The following is a 22,067-nucleotide window of genomic DNA, read 5'->3' on the forward strand; positions in this document are numbered from 1 at the left end:
AATATTTGTCCACGTATTTTTTTCGACTTATTTATTTATTTAAGAATACAAAACATTGTGGACATAACAAATCTAAATTCAAAACGTACACAACATGAGATTTACATTATAAGTCAAACATTACCATCACAAGAGAGAAGAAGAGAATATAGAAAAAATATATAATAACAATAATAATAATAATAACAAAAAAAAATAATCAAAACATACTTAAGTACAATTTAATACAGAAAATATAAATTTTGAAAACAAAAAACATACAATTTTATACAGAAAAATACAGTTTCAAAAACAAAATGCAAAGTACATCATTGAAAATGTCTATATGTACATGATAACTCTGCCATTCTTAATAGTATTGACTTGTGTGTCCCTGATAACTATCTTAGAAATCGGGAGCATCAGTTGTTTGTTCTCCCGAGGAGCAGAACTAACCTGCCATTGGTGATGCCAATTGGGAGGGCAATAACTATGTTCAACCAAATCGCTTCGGATGTTGATATATTCCACCTACGTGAGAATGAGTATTAGGTGGACGTAGTTTTATATAGTCTTAACAAAGGGTCCAGTTAGCTCATTCGGTGTGCTTCCATGCTTTATAGTTTATATTTTTTATAATTTTTGTACCTTTTACTTTACTTTTCATACTGTTTTTGTGATACTGCATATATTTATTTCTTCTTTACACTGTTTCTTTGTTTTTAAATGTCATGTTGTGAACGTCTTAAATTTATAATTTGTAATGTTCACGGTATCGGTATGTAAAAAAAAAATTTGAATTGAATAACAATTTTAATATCTGAATTCATGAATAATATATAAGTAATAAATAGTGGACATGCCCAGTATTAATTGTATTATTAATTATTTATATAAGAGAAAGAAAATATATTTTTATAGCGAATCAATGCTTACCAAGCAAATGGCAACCAGGCTTTTCCCATGCTGGCCGAACCGACGTTCGTGAGGTAACAGCTGCTGTTGAAGCTATAAGTAATGCAATAACCAACGCTAACACAACAGTTCTCGTTGATGCAAATTCTGCGACCACATTGACCTTCTGCATCGCTTTAATCCGAAATAATGATTAAATTATAGGTGGTTTGAAAATCATTGAGGGCAAAACACGGTGTACTCAAATGTAAATCGGCGGCCATTTTTTATACCCGTGAAAATTTATTTTAATCGGAACAATTTTTAAATTTTATAGTCCTTGATTTAGTGATTATTCGGCACGCTTCATGGACGTTCAACTTCGTTTCACGTAATGCCGAATACCTAGTGAAAAATCGCATAGTTAACGTTTTAATGCGATTCATTGATTAGTATTTTATTTTGTTCATTATTCAGATAATATCTACCAACTTTTCAGTTTCAGTCAGAAGAATTTCTTATTTAAACGACTCTTTGCTGATATTTTAACATGTTCTCTTCGATGTTTGCCTTTGGATTTTATGGATACGCAATCACCATACGCTGGTAGCGGTAGATACATATAATGAATAATATAATATGGCATTGTAAGTTATTTTAAGCGCCCTAAGGTTACTCTTATGGCATTTTCCGTATTTGTTCGCAGAAGAGAGTTGAAACAATTCCGACTGTTTTGATTTATGACCATGTCGCAGTCGAGATGATTTCGCATGTGCGACCGGGCTAACGATATTTTTTATAATCATCCGGTCCATGATCCACAGATCCACAAGAAGAAAATACGTCAATATATAACGCAGTTCTTTACAATTCACTTATTATATTTATAACTTCATACTTACAGATTCCATAATTATATAACATTTATTTTAAATACGCTATTTTTAGATAATATAACATTACTTTTATAAATTTGCACGTTATAGGGATAAATTGACAACAAAGCTTTATCATTTTTAGAAATCTCTCGTTTATTTTATCATACAATATAATATTATTATATTAATATCTACCAATATTAGACACATATCAATCAAAACATCTCTGACATAGGTACTGAACATATTTTATATAATATTATAAGGTGATGTAAAATTTTATTTCAGTACACACTGTCCTCATTATTAATACTTCCCTTTGGTTGATATTAATGTCGAAGTAAATATTACTCTTAGGCCATCCGCTCACGCAGAAACTGAAATCTGACGAACCGGTTAGTGATGGAACTCATAAACTGGCCAGTGACTGATGCTTCGCACACGACGATACTGAAACCTACTAATCTCATAACCTAAAACTGTCAAACCCATTGTCTTTCCTAGTTCATTCTAAGTTTTTTTCCGTAATTTATTTAAGGGAATATTCTGGCAGCCTGTAATTACACAAGCAGGAGTATTTCTCAACATCTGCCACATTTTTTTAATTAAAAATCGGTTCGCCCATCTTTAACTTTTGACGTCTTGACTTGATATTGCTTGTTTGACTCAGTTCAGTGCTAGAAATTTTGGTAAGAAAATATGATTTTTCATCGAAAATACTGATGTTGGTACCACTGTCTTATGGGTGAGTAGAAACTGAGAGACTGGGAGACTAGCATGTCGCGTCTCTTCGGTTTCGGTCGCAAACGATTTGAAACTGAGAGATTCCAGTCTTGCCGTCAGCGACCCGCCATTGAAATACATTTTAGCTGGAGTTTCAGTCTCGTCTTTTTTGAGTATTCACGTGAGCGAATGGCCTTAGTTTTTTGATCGTGCGATATCTAGCCATGTGGTATGAAAGATTTTTTTAAAATAAATAACAGTTAGCCGGTATCTTGTAAATTCCATCGCTAGATGTCCAAAAATGAGAAAATACCAATTACAATTATTCATTTTATATCCTTATTCAATAAATAGAGCTTTGGTCATATATGTAACATAATTGAAAATTAGATAATTATTATCGACATTGGTAACATCATTAGCGGCAATTACAATGGCAGGAGGTCGCAGACCACATTGTTATATTTCTTTTTCCTTCACGGCAATTCATAGTAAACTGAAATTAAAGAAATCATTTGAATTATGACATGTAGGTATATTGTGGACATTAACTCTGCGAAATGAACGAGCCCTGAACATCTTTGAAAGAAAAATTCTCCGCCGTATATATGGACCGATCAGGGATGGCGCCAATTGGAGGAGAAGATATAATGCTGAGCTCTACAGGCTGTACAAAGATTGCAGCGCAGTTCAATCAATTAAGATTGGGGGACTGCGATGGCTAGGTCATGTGCACCGTATGAATGACAATGAACCGGCAAAGAGAGTGATGTCCAGCAATCCAATAGGATGTAGAAGAAGAGGGAGGCCAAAGATTCGCTGGTTAGATGGAGCTGCCAGTGACTGCCGTATTCTGGGGGTACCAAATTGGAAAGCGGCCACACTGGATAGGAACAGGTGGAGGGAGCTGTTGGAGGAGGCCAGGACCCACACCGGGTTGTCGCGCCCCTGATGATGATGATGAGGTATATTGTACAAAAAAACTAAATGGATGCTAATTTGATTCGTGTGTCGTATATTAAGGTTTTCGGGTCAGATTCTACTTCATATCTTCCCCTGTAAATGAACAATTATTTGTATATTCTGATCAGCGAACTCAGAAATAACTGGGACTGAAATCGGGGATAAACTTAGGCACGTCATACGTCGAATACTGACAACTAGGGACCGGATTTATATCCTAGTGCATGTTTTGTTAGGGTGTAGGTATGCACAGTTATAAGAGTTGCACAGAAATCCGTTTTGAGACACGTAGAATCGAAAAATTAAATTTGATTGTACATATAAATACATATTTGAGACGTTGGAGCATATTTGAGACATTAGTGCATATTTCATAAATAAATGCATATTTATGGGCTTTTGCTCTTATTTATAAAATATCGTATACCTGTTGCCCGACGATAGCTGTGATCTAGAGTCTAGACTCATTTTTTTTTAACCCGAAGTACTCTTAAAACTGGAGGAGACATGAGGATTTCGTTTAAAAGTCGCTTGGCAAGATGTTAAGACAATATTGCCTTCCATCCCAGGTGTGATGGGAGACAAGTACGAAAAATTCGTCAATATTTTATCAAAAAATCCAGATAAATCTAATCTAAAGAGAATCACTAACAAAAAATTATGTTTACGTAACTGACCAGGTGTGGATTTATTAGAAAAGTGAAAACTTTATTTAAATTTTGCCCTATCATCTCTGTGGACGGTGAGAGGTCTTTTTCCGTAAATAAACAAATACTCGCAAATATTGTGTCGTTTTTGTTTTTAAAGTTGTGTTTATTTTATATTGTATTTCTTATTGAATTATTTGCACTTATAAAAAACAATTTTGGAAATAGTAATGTAACTATATATTTGTGTTTTCTTTTATTGATATTGATTTACTACTTAGATTGATTAATTAATAATTTGTTTTCCGATTTTTATTATTAATATTGAGCAAAGTGCCTATCTACAATTTTTTTCCATAGAAAATTAACTTTTTAACTGCATATTTTAATCATTTTAAGTGCATATAATCATGTTTTTTGTTGCATATAAATCCGTTCCCTACTGACAACTACTGCTCTCGGTTTATGAATTGACCCTCATTTAATATTGGTGAATAACACACACTATTGCACGTGCATAATGCGTGTTTCATTTTGGTAGGACACTCACACATTCAAAACCCTGCATCAAAATGTAGCGTATTGAATATAGCCTATCGGAATTCGATTTATTTATTATCTGTTCTGTGTGTCTTCCCCTGTTAGTATATTCTGATTCACGCCTCCAGCGGCGTTATTTTTTTAACGCAAATGACGCAATCGATTCGTGAGAAATTTTAAAATAGGGTCTTCAAATTCATAAATCATAATAATGAAATCTATAAAAATGCGTAGTTCTTATAAATTGATGTTTTTATTTTATTAATAAGAGGTATTCAATTAGATTTAACATAACTAACGCTCAGCTGTCGTTTAAAATCATGCGTTGCTAGGATACAACAAATAAAATCAGATATTGTCAATATTATATCCGTCAGTGGCGAAGGGTGACTTTTTGAAAGAGGTAGGTTGTGGGAGTAACCATGCTTGTCAGATATTTTTGCGGGAAATAAGAAGATAACTCAATATTACTACTGATGAATAGGTACGCTAAAACGAAGAAATTTCAAAAGTTTAATTGGTGTGTTATAATTAGTTAATAAAAATATGCAATTAATTTGAATTACTTATGTATTTTCCTAAACATTTATAAACGTAACATACGCTCAAAATATATTACCTATCATCTATGAAAATATCCGTTGTTTTATTATATATTATGTTCCATAACAATTTATAATTTTAAAATACTTCTATATTTAAAACACAGACTTAGGTAGGTACAATATCAGATATCTAAATTGTCTAATGAGTGAACTAATAAATAAATAAAAATCACGAGATAAATTATTTTATATTTTTAATACTTTGGACGCGGAAGACGCACACGGCGCGTAATGACCAGGCGGCCGATCGATGTAATTAACGTGCATTTTAAAGGGGGCAATTAAAATCTCATTATCTCTTCAGCAGCGAAAGCGTTCAACAATCAATCCATATTTATGTGATTGAATCCCATAGAAATTATTTTTTTAAATTATCTTCTTATTAATTATTTTGAATAAATGTGCTCTCGCGACGTATGCGCTAACGAAACAGCTTGTACATTTGTATGCGGACGCCAGACATTTTGAAATAATGAGAAAAAAACTTCATATTGAAAAACCCGTCGATTCACGCGAAAATAATCCTATAGAATATGTGAAGCAAAACGCGGTGTGTTCCGTTTTTTTTAAAACTTTCGAGAGATGCCATAGATGGTGCTTATTGAAATATGGGAAAAGATCGTAAAATTATGACAATTATACGATATATGTCTCTAGGCATATTGAATATATTATTATTTGTGATTATATAAATACGTCAGCATGAAAATAAGAATTATTTTTCTTAAGAAGGTAGGCTTTAAATAATCACCTAGTATGGAGTCTTCGCCACTGATATCCGTACATAAAAGATTTTGTGAACGTGAAATATTGTTAATTTATTTATCGTAGGGGGCATCTTCGTCACTAAGCGCGCCACTGATCACCACGGATTTACTTCTTCGTTTTGTTTAGGTATTAGGAGTCTTTTCAAGATGATAAATGATAGATATATTTTTTTTACCATGTCCGATCCTAAAAATATCATATGGGCCTCCACAGAGTGGATGTTTGTATAAACAAATTTTTGTTTTATACGACAAATCGATGTTAGCCACTTGCTCAACCTATTGGTTCAATTATACACAATATTGAAAACAATAGGTAGGTATGTGTATATTCCACGACACTATAAGCCGACGGGCTAGCCGCTCGGTTATAATGGTCGTTCTATGAAATTATACAAATCAATTGTTAGCATTTTAATTTATAATAAAATAAATAATATTATTATGTAATTGGGGTGATTTCATGATGCCCGTAACACCACAATAATTTTGCTCTTATAGTAAAAAAGTCGCCTGCGGCGCTATTTTCCTTAATGATTATTAAAATATGTATCTGTGCGATGTAATTTGATGAGAAACGATGATTGATATAATAAATGATAATTCTAATAAATGAGTATTTTATGTGTGTTTCCTTTTTTTATCCAATATGGCGAAGGGTTCCATGTTACTTGGGTATCACAAAAGGAGGTCACGATCAGTGCCGACTTATTTAAAAATTGTTAAAAATATACGGAATACCCTTAACCCTGGGGTTCCGTGGAAACCACTTGGAATCACATTGGCCTTAACCTTAGCGATAGGTAGGGGGTGGCATAGATCCTGGCCTGGGGTCGGCTTCAGGATGTGGGGGCCATGCTTAATACAGTCCTGGCGAGATGAATTCATGGTCTGATACTCATAAGGTGTGGCGGCCAGGTACACATTTGTGAAAGCCTATATTGAATTAGTGAAAAGAATATTGTAATGCCCCCCATGCCTAGATAGGAATATCATAACCCACTGAGTCTTGTTGTAGCCCTTGTAAACTAAAACGAATAAAAAATATTTACATGATCAATTTTATTCATGATTTTACAGCACGGCGCCTTGGGAGTGACAGGTTTAGCAGAGTTTGCTTTAGGAGATGATGCGCAGAATCCTTGGCAAGCCTTGATCTTCACTGTGGTCTCCGTACATCCTGGGAAGCTCACTTTTTGATTTTTACCTAACGACAAGGAATAATAAAGATGTTATAATAAAATTTAATAATTAAAATATACTATACTCAACGGGTATTTCGCTGGTTGTTGTAAACAGATATACCACACTGCCATAACCAATAAATATCTTGCGGCTCTCTGGGCTTCGGCAAACATTGTATCTCCAAAACCCAATGATACAAGCTATAAGTATAACACAGCGCAAGCACATATACGATTTTACCAGTTCTAAAGGCGATTGAACAGTTTGATTGAGTCCAAACGGGGGTCTTGTTGTAGCGAGGCTTCGCACCCTTGGTCATATCAAGTGCCACAAAAAACAATGAAACAGCAATAAATAAGCTACTGAAATCAATAATTTAACTAAGATAGCTAAAATTCAGTATACTTATGCAGTAGAATTATTGTAGAATCATAGAATCTTTGGGAAAAAACAACCTCATTATTCAAGAACGTCTTTGGCTTGTTTCTAATAAACATATTCAAGAAAACACTTTCAAAAGGAATTCATTGACGCCACGAGAGATAGAATAAGAAACAATTGATAAATCTTGCAATTTACTTTTATTTTTTCTAAATAGCAAGAATTTAAAATTTTAAAAAAAAAATGATTTTGCTGATGAACGGTTAGAATATGTCGTCACTGTTCTGGCAGAAGACACTAATTCGAAAAAATGACATATTGAGTTAGTTATACCAAAATGTTCCTTATTTCAAACTTTACCGTCTGGAAACCTTCTTAATAAATAAACAGTCTTTATTTTAAAGTCATCCCTTTTACGATTACTTAATAAACTCACATGATAGACCATTTTAAACATTTTAACAACTTCAAAGTCAAATTACTCAAAACTAGTATTCTCCAGTTAGTGTGTTCTGTCAGAACAGAGACGATGTCATATTGATCGAATAGTTTTGTTATTTGTGTATTTAAAATCTTCTGACATCCTCAGCACGTGGGAGAGTTAAGTAAATGTGGCTAAATTTAATTCATTAAGTTTTGCTGTAATGTCGACTAAAAATGCTAAATCTAGTAACCAAATATCGTCTGTCAGCTGCTTGTAGTCATCTAATTGCTTAATATCATTAATTAGATCCCTAAATCTTTGTAGAAATTTTCCCAGACTTAACCACCTAACATCAGTATGCATACTCAGTTCGGACGGTCCACCATTATTGGTTCATTAATAAAATTATTGGTACCGGATAATAGAAATATGTATAATAAATAAAATCCCATTACACTTCCAAATTATGGATAAATAAATAAAATATTTTTTGCGATCGACCAAAAATCATTTCGCGATCGAACTTATTGACACCCCTGATGTACGTGATATTAAACACTTTTTTTATTCCTATTCAGGGCTCTAAATGGATCGGCGCGCACCGCCAGTTCGTGAAATCGGTAAAATTATTGCCCAGTCTCGTGGGAAAAATAATTTTACCGTCTGAGCTAGATAGGTCATAATTATAGCAAAAATTCTAGCACACTTACTTTTATAAAATACACATTAAATTTGATAACTACGAGTATGTTAATATCTTCAGAAAATTGTTGATCGCTCCGGTTCGTTATCGTTTCCATTTCGAGCGCTGTCCTATTGTTGCGGAAAAATCGATTTACAGAAAAGTTCATTTATCCCTGAACAGTAAAGAGTGAACAGTATATATTTTTATCATAGCGAATCAATGCTTACCAACTAAATGGCAACCAGGCTTTTCCGACGCTGGCGGAACCGACGTCGTTGAAGCCACTAGAAATGCAAGAACCAACGCTAACACAACAGTTCTAGTTGATGCAAGTTCTGGGACCACATTGACCTTCTGCATCGCTTTAATCCGAAATAATGATTATATAAGTGAGATTAAAATCATTGAGGTCGAAACACAGTGTACTGAAATGAAAATCGGCGGGCATTTTTTATATCCGGGAAAATTTATTTTAATCGGAAAAATATTTAAATTTTATGGTCTATGATTTAGCGATTATTTGATACGCTTCATGGACGTTCAATTTCGTTTCACGTCATACTAACTACGCACCGTCGTAGCGGAAAATCGCATAGTTAACGTTTTAATGCGATTCATTGATTAGTATTTTGTTTGGATAATATCTATTTCTACTATTACCTATTCAGTTATGATGTTTGTTCTAACAGCGAAGCGACCTTATAAGAATGGGGGAATAAATTGTATGATTACTTGATCGGCTCAGAAAACGCCTCCAAATTTCATAAAAATCGTAAATAAATCCAGACTACTACTCACATTATCACAAATTGGGATCACATTCCACACAATATTACGCAATTCAATAATTAGTTTCGCCTGAGGAGTTTCTTTCTATTTGCTACAACTGGACGCCACGCAATTCGACAATAAATAGACGTTAGGTACTCATAGGTATTTAAAAAAATATATTATCGTTTATATTTGAATTATTATATTATGATTTAATAGTTGGTGAGAATTTAAATATGCACACGTACATAATGATTTAATCGTGCATATGTTTAAGTTCCAACGAAAAAAGAGTTTTTTTATTTTGTATAAAGCCCTTAGGCATGGTAATTCTCAATCCGCAATAAAAAAAACATTATGTTAAGAGTAAAATGAATTAAAACTACTAAGTAGTAGATAGAAACTGATTAAAATTCTTCGTCTACGTTCTGTATACGTGTCTACGACATTGCGGCGTCCAGTTGTCCCATTCCCCACCTACTTACCTATTTTTTTTTTAAATACTCACCCAACGTTTTATTTTACGTTCATTTGGCGCCCAATGGCGATTTTATTTGACACATATGACGCAATCGATGATTACTCAGAAGATTTAATAGTGAGCCTCGAACCAGTAGAAATCGGTTATACAATAATAATTATAGAATTATACAAAACTCTTGAAAAGATGGTATGGCACGATGTGCCGACGAAGAATAAAATACGTAAAATAATACATAACGCAGTTATTTACAATACACTTATTATATATTTATATCTTTATTAGATTCTGTGTACATGGTTTATTTTAAATACCTACGCTACATATTCTTAAATAATATAACATTACAAGCGAACTGCAAGGTCTAACGAGGCAGCTGGCTTTTGCCAGCTGGCTCTGCTGTAAAATATTATTTTTATAAAATTGCACATTATAGGGATAAATTGACAACAAAGCTTTATCATTTTTAGAAATCTCTCGTATATTTTATCATACAATATAATATTATTAACTACCAACATTAGACACAATGTATCAATCAAAACATTTTATCATTAATTTAACATTCTCTGACGTAGGTACTGAAAATATTATAATATTATTTCAATACACACTGTCCTCATTATTAATACTTCCATCTGGTTGTTTCATAATATTATTAATTTCAAAATAAATATTACTCTTAGTTTTTTGATCGTGCGAAATCTAGTTATGTGTTATCAAAGATTTTTTTAAATAAATTATAGTTAGCCGGTGTCTTGTAAATTCCATCGCTAGATGTCCAAAAAATGAGAAAATACCAATCACAATTCCTTTTATATTATCTAACTTATTCAATAAAATAGAGCTTTGGTCATAATGTAACATAATTGAAAATTAGATATCAACATTGGGATTATCCTTTGTGGCAATGAAAACAATCGCAAGAGGTCGCAGACTTCATTGTTATATTTCTTTCCCCATCAAGGCACAACACGTTCACAGTAATCTGAAAATTAAAGAAATCATGCGAATTATGACATGTATTTATATTGTACAAAAAAACTGAGTGGATTCTAATCTGATGCGTTTGTCGTGGGGTGTTTCAGGTCCGTACCTCCCCTCAGGAAAAACATACAGTTTATTTAGGAGAATGGAATGTTATTTCTTCTTCTTCTTTGTTAGGACCTCGTAACTGAGGATCGTGACCCGGATGATTTAGCTGTCGAACAGCCTATGAATGGGTTGGCCCCACTTCTCTTGGCATCCCACGACATGAACATGACATGTAGCCACTGGAAAATCCCTGGCATTCATAAATATGTGCAATTAACTGGGACATCCAATATTTGCTTTAATATTCCGATAATAAGACAAGACATTGCGGACGACACAAACAAACGGACATTGACAATCATAATAATTATGACCGTTAAGCTATTTACGCGCATTCGATAACCACTTGCGGATGCGATGGCTCGCAATAACCCTTAGCTATAGGTACTTGCAAGAAAGTTGTGTATCGCTAGACTTAAAGTGCGGAGTGTCTGGGTATGGGGAACGTATCTGGAGACGTTCGGTATTCCACGGTTGAAGCGACGAGAAGCCATAAGTATGGCGGAGTAAATCTGGAAGTTGTGGAGTCTGCCAGATTTTCTTAACTCCGCCCCCTCCCGCCGCTTTAAAATGCAATTAAGAAAATATTGATTTTTTAAATTTTTAATTAACCCCCCCCCTCCTCCCAAACCGGTTTTCTGTGTGCGCGTCTGCTTATATATCCAATACAATTGTCAAAATAAACGAAAACCAAATCTAGCCTTTTGTGTCTCAAAAGCGTACGCGATTGTCAGATGCAGTGACAATCTGTGTTTTTTGAAATCCTATTTTAATACGTAATGTTTTGAATTATTTTTGTTTTCCTACTTCTATTATTGTTTGCCTTCTTACATAAATAAAAAAATCATATTTTTTTGGAATTTGTCTGTTTTTACACTGATTTTAGGATTTTTTACAGGTTTTTTTTTTAAATTTCTCGATATCTCGAGAATTCTGGAGAATTCTTTTCTGGAAATCATTTCGGGAAATCCCGAATCTCGAGATTGAGATTTTCTCGGGAAATACCCAACTCTACTTTGTAACCTGAATTGAATTGAATGAAGTTGAGATCCTCAGTGGCGCGCGTAGTAACATAGAGGCCCGCTGCAGTACCTAACTGACTTTGAGCCCCCCTACGATAAATAAATTAACAATATTTCACGTTCACAAAATTTAATCTATTATGTACGAACATAATTATCACAATATCACCTACGCGAGGATGAGTATAGGTGGACGTTGTTTTATAAATTCTTAAAAATAGGGTCAGCTTAACTCATCCGTTGTATCTACTTCCTTGTACCTATCTAATTTATATTTTTTGTATTTACACGTTTTTTACTGTTTAATAACTTAATACTAATCTATCTCTTTTTTTATGTAATACTCTTTTAATAATATTTCTTTGTTTCTAAATGTCATGTTGTGAACGTCTTAAATTAATAATTTTAATGTAACACTATTTATGTAAAAAAAAAATTACATAAAATTATTATAGCCTATAATATTGAATCAGTGAAACGAATATTGTAATGTCCCCCATGCCTAGATAGGTATATCAGAACATGCACAACCCTGAATCCATTGCGCTCTTGTAGGTAAGTGCCCTTGTAAACTCAAACAAATAAAAAATATTTACAGTATCTGCATCCATAATGCTACAGCACCTCGCGATGGATGTGACAGGTCTAGCTGAGTTTGCTTCAGGAGCTGGGAAGGCCCAGGATTCGCAGAACCCTCGGCAAGCGTTAGTCGTCACTATGAACTCCGCACATCCTGGGATGCTCAATTTCCGGCTGTGACCTGAAGACAGCGAATAATAAAGATGTTATAATTTAATAATTAAAATATATACCTAATGGGGATTGTGCTGGCTGTTGTAAATGGACCTTAGGTAGTTTTTAATTATTTTAGAGATCTTTCTACCTTGTCGTCACTCTCCATATTTTCATGTCCTCTGCAAGCATTATTGTGAATGCCATGAGTTTTCCAGAGATTTCCTTCTCCTGGGTCACTTTACCTTATCTGCTAGCGGGCCCAGGGGCAAGCAAACTTTTTCGTCAAATGGACAATTTTGAAATCAAAAATATTTGACGGGCCGCCCTCCCCTTCTTTTGTAAATATTTTCTGTTTTTAAAAAACATAAGGCAAAAAAATAATATTTCATTGTGTAAACTTATATTTTTAACTAAATATACATTAGTATTACTCTTATTAATACACTAAAAAATAATATTTAAATTTTATGCAATTGTTTGTTTGAAACTAAATCCTACAATTTAGGCTCGAATTTTGTGTTGTGAATACTCAAAACAGTTGCGATATGGTTGTCTGTTAATTTTGATCTTAAGTTTGATTTATTAATGCTCATTGTAGAAAATGTTTTTTCACTAATGTAGGTATTCCCAAATAAAGAAGCCGTTCGATGAGCATGTTTGACTATAATAGTTGGATATACCTCAAATGAAAGTCCTTTGTAGAATGCAATTAAATTCTTTTACACGATAAGATGCTTTTGCTCCCACGTGCTCTTGCAAATCTATTAATTCAAACTGCATATTTACGGGAACAGCGTCCGGCTTACATGAAAGTTGATATTTAATTTTAAATGTAATTTTTAATATTCGATAATATGAAGAATAAAAAATATTACAGATTTAATATGAATTTCGCAGGACACATCAAAAAGTCACGCAGGACATAATTGGCCCGCGGGACACACTCTGTGAACCCCTGTGTTAGCCCAATGCACATATTACATAGCACACTGCCAAAAACAATTAATCTTTCGAGGTTTTCTGGGCCTCGGCGATCGTTGTACCTATCTGCAGAATCCAGTTATAGGTAGGTTTAGGGTTCCCATATTTTTACAATGATAAAAAGAGGACATACTTTTTATAATCAGCAGCGGCCCCATAGTCTAATGCCCGAAATGTAATAATTTTACAATCATCTCATAATCGTATTTATTAACAAATTAACACACAAAAATATTATGGGTACGTATTGTAAATGGATTTCACAAAATAATAACATAAAATATTAATCGCGGAAAAAGAGGACATATTATTACGCATACGATTTTGGTTATTTTTAACCCCCCCCCCCCATAATCACATTTCATCACATAACCTTTTACCCCCCCTGTTTATATTACGCCACATTTTGACACCCCCCCCTAAATGTTTTAAAACAGAAAAAAAACAATATTTATCCTTAAGGGGACCCTCATTATTGTGTTTTCAGATCCTTTTATATTTTTTGTTTACTGTGTGACGTCACATTTTCTATGTCCCCTCCTTCCCTCCTCGTCACAAATCATAATACATCATATCAGACCCTCCCTAGAGCGTGACGTAATATTACGTGGACGGCCCTTTATTCGATAAAAATTGAAAATCGAAAGCCGTTCTGCTGTATTGCGATTTTCTGTTATTATTTCTAAATAGAAAGAATTCAAAGTTTGAAAAAAGAAAAACGATTTTGCTGATGAAACGGTTAGAAAATGTCATATTTTTATTATATGTGTATTTTAAAACATTAGTAAACCAGTAAATAATAAATAATTGTTAAAATTTATCATTTAATTAAAGCAATGATCGTTAATTGGAGGAGAATATAATACTAGGGCCCCGTAAACTGGACATCCTTCAATCGGGTTTCGCATATACTATGACTGGCCTCGCAGAAGATGGTTTTATAATAAAATTAGTATGTCATATAAGTGTAATGAAATATATTTTAATAAACTATTTCTTTTATTCAACGTATAAAACACAAGATTTGAGAATGTAACATTCTATATAATATTGAATACTTATACATATTTTGAAAAGATCGCATGCAGAAAAAATCATTTTGTAGAAATAAACAATAGGTACAACGCAATTCGATAAGCATTTCATGTAGGAAATACTAGTTTAATTCGTCGTAATTTAGTAAGCTGCCCGTAGATTAATTGGAAAAACATACTGGCGCGAATCCAGCAGATACAAGTTCATGTCCCGCCGGTTGTCATATTTTTTTCTACAGAATGGTTTTTTTAGTGTGTATATGCATCAGCTAAGCGGCAGTGATTTTGGCCGTCTGAATAATGTCTGTAAAAGTGACCTCCCACTGTGCCTAAAGTCCAAAGTGTTCAACCAGTGTGTGCTTCCTGTGTAATCACATATGCGTGTGAAACATGGACCCTAAATAAAAGAGAGATCCAGAAACTTAGAGTAGCACAACGTGGTATGGAGAGGTGCATGCTGGGCATAACGCGAAAGGACAAAAAGAGGAATGAGTGGATAAGGCAACAGACAAGGGTTTGCGATGTTATAGAGTTTGCTCAAAACCTCAAATGGAAATGGGCTGGACACATAGCTCGAAGAAAGGACAATCGTTGGACAAATTTAGTCATCCAGTAGTATCCAAGAAGTACAAAACGTCCGCAAGGTAGGCCTAGAGGCAGCTGGATCGATGAAATGATAAAGTTATGCGGAAGTATGTGGCAACGCAACGCACAGGACCGAGAGAAGTGTAATCAGCTTGGAGAGGTCTTCACCCAGCAGTGGATAGATTCAGGCTAATGATGATGATGATGTTATGCATGAGATGTTTTCAAATTGTGTATATGAAATATATTTTTATCATAGGGAATCAATGCTTACCAACTAAATGGCAACCAGGCTTTTCCCACGCTGGACGAACCGACGCCGATATTAGAGGCGCTGTCGAAGCCACGACTAATGCAAGAACTATCGTTAGCACAACAGTTCTGGTTGGTGGCATTTCTGCGACCACAATCATGTTTAATCCGAAATAATGATTTTATTATACGTGGTATTAATATCAGTGAGGGCGAAACCCGGTGTACGGGCGACCGCGGCGACGCCGCTCTCCCTGATGACAAACTGACTCAAATGAAAATCCTCCCCCATTTTTTATACTCAAGGAAATTTATTTTAATCGGAAAAATATTTAAATTTTATTGTCCATTATTTAGTGTTTATTCGGCACGCTTCGTGTATTTTCAACTTCGTTTGACGTCATACTAACTACCCACCGTCCTAGTGGAAAGTCGCATAACGTTTTAATGCGATTCATTAATAATTATTATTTTTTATTATTCAGATAAAATACTTCTTCAGTTATAATTTTTGTCCTAAAAGCAGAACGATCCTATTATCAGAATGGGTTATGAAGTATCAGATTAGGTAAGTATATAGGCACGGTTTGACCAGGCTGCAATAATTAGTCCAAAATTGGTAATTAAAGATTACATCATTCTTATTAAAATACTTTATTGGATTAATTTATCAGACAATTGTATAAACATTGAGTTTAATATACATAAGTTAACACTGTTAACAGTATGATATCTGATACAAGAGTGGCGTTAATATTCGCTCGGTGGCCCATATATTGGTTGGAGAACCCAATAGACATTTGTTGTACTTGGGATATATCCACACGGACAATGATTATAGGAGCATCCCTAATCAATGGATTTTACACAAAAACACCAAAAACACTGTCGACCCCATGATATCATCATCATCATCATCAGCCTGAATCTATCCACTGCTGGATGAAGGCCTCTTCAAGTTGCTTCCACTTCTCTCGGTCCTGTGCATTGCGTTGCCACGTACTTCCGCAGAACTTTATCATTTCATCGATCCAGCGGCCTCTAGGTCTACCTTGTGGACGTTTTGTACTTCTTGGATACCACTGGATGACTAGATTTGTCCAACGATTGTCTCTTCTTCGAGCTATGTGTCCAGCCCATCTCCATTTAAGGCTTTTAATAAACTCTATTACATCGCAAACCCTTGTCTGCTTCCTTATCCACTCATTCCTCTTTTTGTCCTTTCGCGTTATGCCCAGCATGCACCTCTCCATACCACGTTGTGCTACTCTAAGTTTCTGGATCTCTCTTTTACTTAGGGTCCATGTTTCACACGCATATGTCATCACGGGAAGCACACACTGGTTGAACACTTTGCGCTTTAGGCACAGTGGAAGGTCACTTTTGAAGACATTATTCAGGCGGCCAAAAGCACTCCAGCCTAGCTTTACTCTGCGAACAATTTCATCAAATATACATCCATCTATAGATACTTGTTGTCCCAGATAGATGTAGCTTTTCACCTGTTCGAGCTGAGTGCCATTGATGAGGATCTCTTTTTGGCCTGCAAAGCAGTTGAACATGACTTTCGTCTTTGTTACATTTATTTTCAAACCTACTTTGTTGCTTACTTCAGCGAGTTCCTGCATTCTGCTTTGGAGGTCTTCTGAGTCTTGCGAGAAAATTACTATGTCATCGGCAAAGCGCAGATGACTCAGGTATTCTCCATTTATGGGGATCCCTTTGTCATTCCAGTCAAGTTGCCTGAATAAGTCTTCAAGGGTAGCTGTAAATAGTTTAGGTGAGATTGTATCACCTTGTCGGACTCCTTTGCTGATAGGAAATCTGCGCGATGGTTTATGGAGATTTACAGATGCTGTTGCGCTACTGTATATATTATTGAAAATATTTATATAGCGTCCAGGGATTCCTTGTTTTCTGAGTGCGTCGAGTATTGAACATTTCTTTATCGAATCAAACGCCTTCTCATAGTCTATAAAACCAATGCATAGTGGCAGTTTGTATTCCTGGTACCGCTCTATGATTTCTCTGACGACTTGGATATGGTCCATAGTGCTGTATCCTCCTCTAAATCCGGCTTGTTCTCTCGGTTGGTTCTCGTCTAGTACATTTTGCAGACGGTTTGAGAGAATTTTTGTGAACGTCTTGTAGAGAATAGGGAGTAGACTTATTGGACGATAATTTGCTAGGTCTTCTCTGTCACCTTTTTTGTGAAGAATGACAATGCTGGCATTTTTCCATACCTCTGGGACATCCTCTTTGCATATGCAGGCTGTGAACAATTGTGCAAGTACTTCATTTGCATCCTTTCCTGCTTTTTGAGGATATCTATCGTTAAACCGTCTTCCCCGGGGGCTTTCCCACTTTTCATGTAATTTAAAGCATGGGTTACTTCCCAGGATGTAATTTCGGGAGTATGGTCTTCCGAATTTCCATTTCTCTGAAGATCTAAGTCTATAGTCGTATTGTCAGTGTCATCACTGTAGAGATCGCTGTAGAACTCTTCAACTCGGCTTAACAAGTGTTCCCAATTTCTGACGATAGAACCATCTTTTGCTTTTAGTGCTGTGATTTGACGTTTTCCTATCGACAAGCATTGCTTGTTTTTGTTTAAACTTCTGCCTGCTTTCACAATTGCTTGTATGAGGCTTACATTGAATTTACGAAGGTCTTCTCTAATCTTCCTTCGGAGGGTTTTGCAAAGGGATGAAAACTCCATATCGTTTTGTGCCTGTCTATCGCTCTTGGTTTTCCTTCTCTGCTCCATAAGATTCAATGTTGCCTTCGAAAGCTTGGTGGAAGGTGTAACTTCTGAGCTTTTTACGCCTGTTTTTTCTGCACATTGTAGAATAATATTCGTTATATCCTCCGCGTTGGATAGGGAAACGGTTTCGTTCTCATCTAAGAAAGCCGATAGTGCATTTTTGAGTTCATTTTGGAATTCAGTATTGTTCTGCATGTATACGCGAGCATTTGACTTCTTCTGCAGTTTGGATCTTTCTGATTTGACGTTCAATCTTATCTTACATCTCACCATCCGGTGATCACTGCCGGTGTTAAACTGATTGATCACCTTACAGTTTAAAAATGTATATTTTCTGTCAGCGAGGATGTAATCGATTTCGCTGGTCCTTCCTGTCGGGCTTCTCCACGTCCATTTACGTGTAGGTTTATGTTGAAAAAAGGAATTCATGATGTGAAGATTGTTGGTTTCAGCAAACTCCACAAGCATGTCCCCTCTACCATCCCTTGAGCCATGTCCGAAATGTCCGACCGCTACGTCATCTCTTTGGTATGATCCAATACGTGCATTGAAATCTCCCATTATGATGTTGAAGTGGCATTTACTTTTATTTTTCAAGGATGTTATTTCCTCGTAAAACTCTTCCACTTTTTCATCAGGATAGCTCTGTGTCGGAGCATATACTTGCAAAATCTGAATGCGGTACCTAGCATTGATTTTAAGTATCACGCTTGCGACCCTGTCAGAAATGCAGTTGAACTCGACTATGCGGTCCCTCCAGGCTTTGTTGACAACAAATCCAACACCGCTCGTGCGTCCTTCATCGGTTCCTTTGGAGTACAGCACATGTCCGCTTTGTAAAGTAATAATACTCTCACCTTTACGCCTTACTTCGCTGAGTCCGACAACATCCCAGTGGATATTCCGGAGCTCTTCTTGAAACTCTACAAGTTTGGCATCGCTGGACAATGTTCTTGCGTTATATGTAGCAATGGTCATCTGTTGGCAGCCTTTTCCGGGTCTCCGGGGATTTTTAGCACCCTCTGCCTTCCTTCGCTGATCGCTGCCGTGATCAGTATCAGGTTGGCCTCCGGAGAATGAGGGCCGGGTTCTAGAAGTTTTTGTTTTCATATGAAGGTTTTGGACATAACACACCACGCTGTCCAGACGGGTTGGTGTGTGGTTTTTCTGTCTGGGTGATCCTTCCCGTAGCCAAAGGTCTCTCGTTTTAAGGCGCCAGAGTTTCGCCTTGCACCCTTCTCTATTAGCTACAGATATTATGTTGCGTTATACAGCACATTATCTGCATTGCCCGGGGGACGCCACGCGGAGGCTAGAGATAGGATTTGCTGACTTTCTTGGACAGTGGCGTCTCAACATTTTTTAGAAGTATACCTATTGGCATCGGTATACATCATTGAGGCCATAGTCAGCCTTTGCCATTTATTATTAGGTACTTCTTACCACAGCACTGTGGGAACATACTTACATAGCCCCCACATCCTGAAGCGAGCCCCCAGGCTAGGATCTTTGGCGGGCCCCCTACCTATCGTTAAGGATAAAGGCAGTGTGACGCTCTAAAGTAGTGTTTTCCAAATGGTGTACGTAGTACAATTAATATGAATATTTAGTGTTTTTTTGTATATTTAAATACATCCATTTTAATTATGGAGTTGTCGAGTATCGATACACATTTAAAATTTGTATCATACAACCACATAATTTTAAATAACATTATCGAAGGAAACAAGCGCCACATGTACTTTTTTTACTATTAGAGCTAATTTGTGATGTGTGTTTATCTCACTTATCTGGTCGACTCGTCACACCGGACCCCTCCTGAGCCCGGGCCCCCAGGCTAGAGCCCTACCCTTGTGGGGGCCATACATACTTACACTGTAAAATCACATAATAAATAATCTAACCTATAATCGGTACTTACTCAAAAAGGTATCCCTTATTTATTGTTAGAAAAACATCCCTTGTGATATTAGCAATATAACATTTATTACTGTGGGAATCTGGTCAGTTATTGACTCACATTGTATCAAAATATTATATTATATTACTTATTGGTTCACATCTTATACCTATCTAATAATATTTCAAAACAATACCATTGGCTCAGAAAGCACCTCGAAATTTCATAAAAATCGCAAATAAATGCGGTTCCACTCACAATTTCACAGATTGTGATCACATTCCAGACAATATTATGCAATTCAATTAGTTTCGCCTGAGGCGTTTCTTCCTATGTACCTAATAGGTAAAGAAATACACCTACTTACCAGTTTTTTTTTAAATACTCAGCCAACGTCTTATTTTATTTTACTTTAGGCCCCAAAGCTCAGTGGGGATTTTCTTTGACACAATAATTATTGATCGAATTATTCAGAAAATTTAAACCTAGTGCCTGTGAACTGTTAAAATCGATCATACAATAATTATTAAATTATACCATAATCTTGAAAAGATTAGCCATAAAAATCCCTACTAGTGAATAGTGATATCAAAGGGGCCCAAAACATAACCATTCGAACAGATAGGTGGGTACCTAGTTGCACACTTCTACACAAAAAATAAACCAACAATTGTTTTATGTGTGAGCCTCCTAATAATTATTATTATGTTAAGTGTTATTTTTTATTGTGGGGAGGGTCGAAATCAGTCAGTGAGTCGGGCTTCCACGTCTCTAAACTCGCCACTGCCAAAACTTTTACAATTCTAAAGATATTTTGCCTGGAAGACATGGAAAATAAAAGTCAAATAATAATAATAGGTGTGTTGATTTAGACTTTAGAGCAGTGGTGCACAAACGCGGCCCGAAATGGCATTTATTTTGTTGCGGCCCAAAATAACAAGTACCTACTTCATCACCAAATTTTTCATTGAATATGATAAAAATCTGTGTTCAATATGTGAACAAATTATGCAGTAGCAATGGTATTTAATCTGAATCGTCACTGGTAGAAAACTTTATGCTGTTTTTTATTATTTAATATGATTATATTTTCACGGCCATAGATTTGTAACCGAAATTCATCTTTTTACAATGAGTCACACCGTCTGTGGTGCAGGTGCAGTCTTGTCTTAACAGAAAAAATACAGTTCGATTATAAAACATTTGTTTATGATATAATAATATGTAGGTACCTATCTACCGGTAGTCCCAGAAGTACCCGACCTGACGTATAGATAGCAGTTGTTGTTTGAAAATAATGACCATGATAGAAAGTACCAACCTTATAAAGCATAAGTTTGAAGTTTGACGACGCTACGTTGTTCAGTAATTATTTGTCAACCATCAACAGTGAACGCTCTCGGTGAATTTGTAAACATGGAAAAAATTGGTCATAGTTATGTGATACAATACTTTCATTTGAAAGGCTTCAGTCCAACCAATATCAAAGCGGCGCTAGATTCTACTTTGGAGGTGTCTGCTCCTTTGTTTACAACTGTTACATATTGGGTGGCTGAGTTTAAGCGAGGCAGTATGAGCTGCCAAGACGAACATTGCAGTGGTCGACCAAATGAGGTGACCACGCCAGAAATGGTGACGAAAATCCACAAAATGGTATTGGATGAACGTCGACTGAAATTGCGTGAGCTAGTAGACATGGTAGGCATTTCAAAAATTGCTGTACATCACAATATATTAACTGAAAAATTGGATATGAAAAAGCTGTGCGCAAGGTGG

At 35.5% G+C, this 22,067-nt stretch overlaps 1 protein-coding gene across 1 annotated transcript; it reads right to left on the minus strand.

Annotated features, from left to right (window-relative positions):
- Positions 1 to 10,545: 10,545 nt before the first annotated feature.
- Gpa2 (Glycoprotein hormone alpha 2) lies at positions 10,546 to 15,788 on the minus strand. The gene is made up of 3 exons (XM_085960444.1): positions 15,650 to 15,788; positions 12,637 to 12,800; positions 10,546 to 10,911 (listed from the first exon to the last, which is right to left on the minus strand). Exons 1-3 carry the CDS (start codon positions 15,786 to 15,788, stop codon positions 10,819 to 10,821), a joined length of 396 nt encoding a protein of 131 aa, XP_085816570.1. The 3' UTR covers positions 10,546 to 10,818.
- Positions 15,789 to 22,067: the final 6,279 nt, after the last annotated feature.

This window comes from Rhyacophila brunnea, unplaced genomic scaffold (assembly GCF_057557595.1).
Source record: "Rhyacophila brunnea isolate RB1 unplaced genomic scaffold, BYU_Rbru_1.0 scaffold_11, whole genome shotgun sequence".
NCBI classification, from domain to species: Eukaryota; Metazoa; Arthropoda; class Insecta; order Trichoptera; family Rhyacophilidae; genus Rhyacophila; species Rhyacophila brunnea.